Genomic DNA, 3146 nt, shown 5'->3' on the forward strand with positions numbered 1-3146 from the left:
AGCCAGCCCACTTATGCGTACCATTCCTTCATTGGACACTAAACTCCGCTTGCGAAGACCTGTTGAGGCAAGTGAAATCGAAATTGAACTAAATTTCACGACTGGCACCCGTGCTAACGTCTCTTTCATTGAACACTAAACTCGTCTTATGAAGACCTGTTGGGGCAAGCGAAAGCGAAATTGTGATGGCACCTGTGCCAGTGGAGCATTAAGAGCACCGTCTGAGCGTGATCGTTGCCAGAGCACCAGCTGTCTGGCTTCCGTGCCAGAGGCACGTAAATAGCACTATTTGAGCGTGATCGTTGCCAGTACCGCCTGACTGGCCTTCGTGCAGGTGACACGTAAAAGCACCCACTACACTCTCAGAGTGGTTGGCGTTAGGAAGGACATCCAGCTGTAGAAACTCTGCCAAATCAGATTGGAGCCTGGTGTAGCCACCTGGTTCACCAGTCCTCAGTCAAATCGTTCAACCCATGCTAGTATGGAAAGCGGACGTTAAACGATGATGATGATATATATATAAGGGGGTGCTGAAAGGTTCCTGGCTTTGGGAAAAAGAAAATACAGAAGGATCGGTTAATAATAATTTTATTCAACATATTCCCCTCTCAGAGTCACACACTTATTGCAACGGTCCTTCAATTTTTCTAAGCCCTGTAAACGAACTCATAAGGTTAGGCCTCCAACCAGGCCTTTTGTGATACTCTTAAAGCCAGAAACTTTCTAGCATCTCCTCATATGCACACACACACACACACACACACAAATATAACAGAAACAACAATATTTAAGTAAGTAACTGAACAGTTTTCCAAATTTTCAAAACTGATTCATTAGCATTCACGGAAAGTTTAATAATGGTGACATCTGATAGAAGCCTATATAGAGGAAATGCCTGACAAACTCTATCTCCATGACCCTCCCAGAAATAGTGGGCAGACAAAAATGGATAATTGGCTCAGGAAGCTTGCTTCCCAGCTACATGGTTTTAGGTTCAATCCCACCGCGTGGCACCTTGGGCAAGTGTCTTCTGCTATGGCTCCAGGCTGACTGAAGATTTGTAATTGAATTTGGTAGGCGGAAGTTACTGCCGCATGTGTAAGTGCTTGTGCCTCTCTGAGAGAGAGAGAGAGAGAGAGAGAGAGAGGGGGTTCACAGGTTCAACAACAATTATTCCATCAGATTACCTGACCGGAAAAACAAAAACACGAAAGAAAATTATCAAGGAATAGAAATAAAAAAATATAGAACTCTCTTACCAAATACATCAAAGAATTCCATGATAGATTCACAGGGCAACATTTCTTGTTCATAACTAGCAACTAATCGATCACAAGTTTCAAGAAGAGACTTATCAGTGTGCCTGATGTGTTCTGCAATTGCTGAGCTCCAGGAACCATCATTCCCGACTGTTACTTTCTGAAATTCAAAACAAATCCAAACTTTAATATTACCAAGAAAATTCATCATGATATACATGAAAGTAATAATGTAACCCATTGCATGTCTGTGTGCATGTGTATTTGTATGTATGTGTTCCTGTGTGCGTATGCATGTGAGAAGGAGAGGTCATGGCCAGACAATGGTTTGCACAGAAGACTGGAAACGAACACCATCAAATTTGTATGATAACGATGCTCCTTTACAACCTCCAAATGATGTCAAGACAAAACTGATGCACAAGAAGAAATGAGGAGATCTTAAGACTTCTAGACTCTTGCAAGGTGAATAAATCTACCATTTGTCATGTTACTTTTAGACAGCAGAGGGTGGGGAGAGATTGGTGGTGGTGGTGGTGGTGGCCTTGTTGAGTGTTGGAGAAGGTAAACAATGGGGTTAATCTGTAGAAGCTGTTGGAAACCTAAATTCACTTGGAGCAGATGCCTGAATATCTCAGTCAATCTGGACAAGTAACAATGATTTCATCATCATCATCATTATTTAACATCCATTTTCCATGCTGGCATGGGTTGGATGGTTTGATAGAAGCTGGCCAGCCAGAGACCTGCATTAGGATGTAATCGATTGTTTTGGTATGGTTTCTATGGCTGGATGCCCTTCCTAGTGCCAACCACTTTATAAAATGTAGTGGGTGCTTCTTATGTGACACCGGCACTGGTGCCCTCTACGTGTCACCAGCACGGGTGCCCCTTGTGTGCCCTCTACATGTCACTGCCACGGGTGCCCTCTACGTGTCACCGGCACGGGTGCCTCTACGTGTCACCGGCACAGGTGCCCTCTACGTGTCATCGGCACGGGTGCCCTTTACGTGTCACTGGTACCCTTTACGTGCCACCCGCACAGGTGCCCCTTACGTGTCACCAGCACAGGAGCCCTTTATGTGTCACCAGCACGGATGCCCTTTACGTGCCACCGGAATGGGTGTCCTTTACGTGTCACTGGCACAGAAGCTTTTCATGTGGCATCATAATGGATGATTCTTATGTCCAACTTTCCCACAAACAATTTAAATATTGTGTCTTGGTTTTAACTGACAAAAGAAATAAGTAACTCACCTTAAAGATTTTGTCATATAACCCGGATAAGAGACCAAAAAATACAAAGGAAGGTTTATATACGGAAAGATCTTTCAATGTACGATCTGGTAACCTGGAAATGAAATAGGATAAAACAATATTACTTCTCGTTGTAAAGTAGATCACAAAAATATCGCAAAAGGAGAGAATGTGTATCGATGTGTTGCAAGCAATAAACAGATTTTACATTAAACTTTATAGGCGCGGGAGTGGCTGTGTGGTAAGTAGCTTGCTTACCAACCACATGGTTCTGGGTTCAGTCCCACTGCGTGGCACCTCGGGCAAGTGTCTTCTACTATAGCCTCGGGCCGACCAAAGCCTTGTGAGTGGATCTGGTAGACGGAAACTGAAAGAAGCCTGTCGTATATATGTATGTATATAAATGTATGTGTCTTTGTGTGTCTGTGTTTGTCCCCCCCCCCCACCATCGCTTGACAACCGATGCTGGTGTGTTTACGTCCCCCGTAACTTAGCGGTTCGGCAAAAGAGACCGATAGAATAAGTACTAGGCTTCCAAAGAATAAGTCCTGGGGTCGATTTGCTCGACTAAAGGCGGTGCTCCAGCATGGCCAGTCAAATGACTGAAACAAGTAAAAGAGTAAAGAGAGA

General features: G+C 44.1%; 1 protein-coding gene across 1 annotated transcript in view; it reads right to left on the bottom strand.

The window, feature by feature from the left end:
* Positions 1-3146, bottom strand: part of LOC106881733 (E3 ubiquitin-protein ligase UBR4-like) — a 218633-nt gene that overhangs the window by 1727 nt on the left and 213760 nt on the right. Inside the window, exons 117-118 of the mRNA XM_052975666.1 lie at positions 2517-2610; positions 1260-1419 (exon numbers count right to left, since the gene is read on the bottom strand). Of these exons, the coding sequence (XP_052831626.1) occupies positions 1260-1419; positions 2517-2610 (254 nt within the window). The remainder of the gene's footprint in view (positions 1-1259; positions 1420-2516; positions 2611-3146) is intronic.

The sequence above is a fragment of the Octopus bimaculoides genome, chromosome 22 (assembly GCF_001194135.2).
Source record: "Octopus bimaculoides isolate UCB-OBI-ISO-001 chromosome 22, ASM119413v2, whole genome shotgun sequence".
Taxonomy (NCBI): domain Eukaryota; kingdom Metazoa; phylum Mollusca; class Cephalopoda; order Octopoda; family Octopodidae; genus Octopus; species Octopus bimaculoides.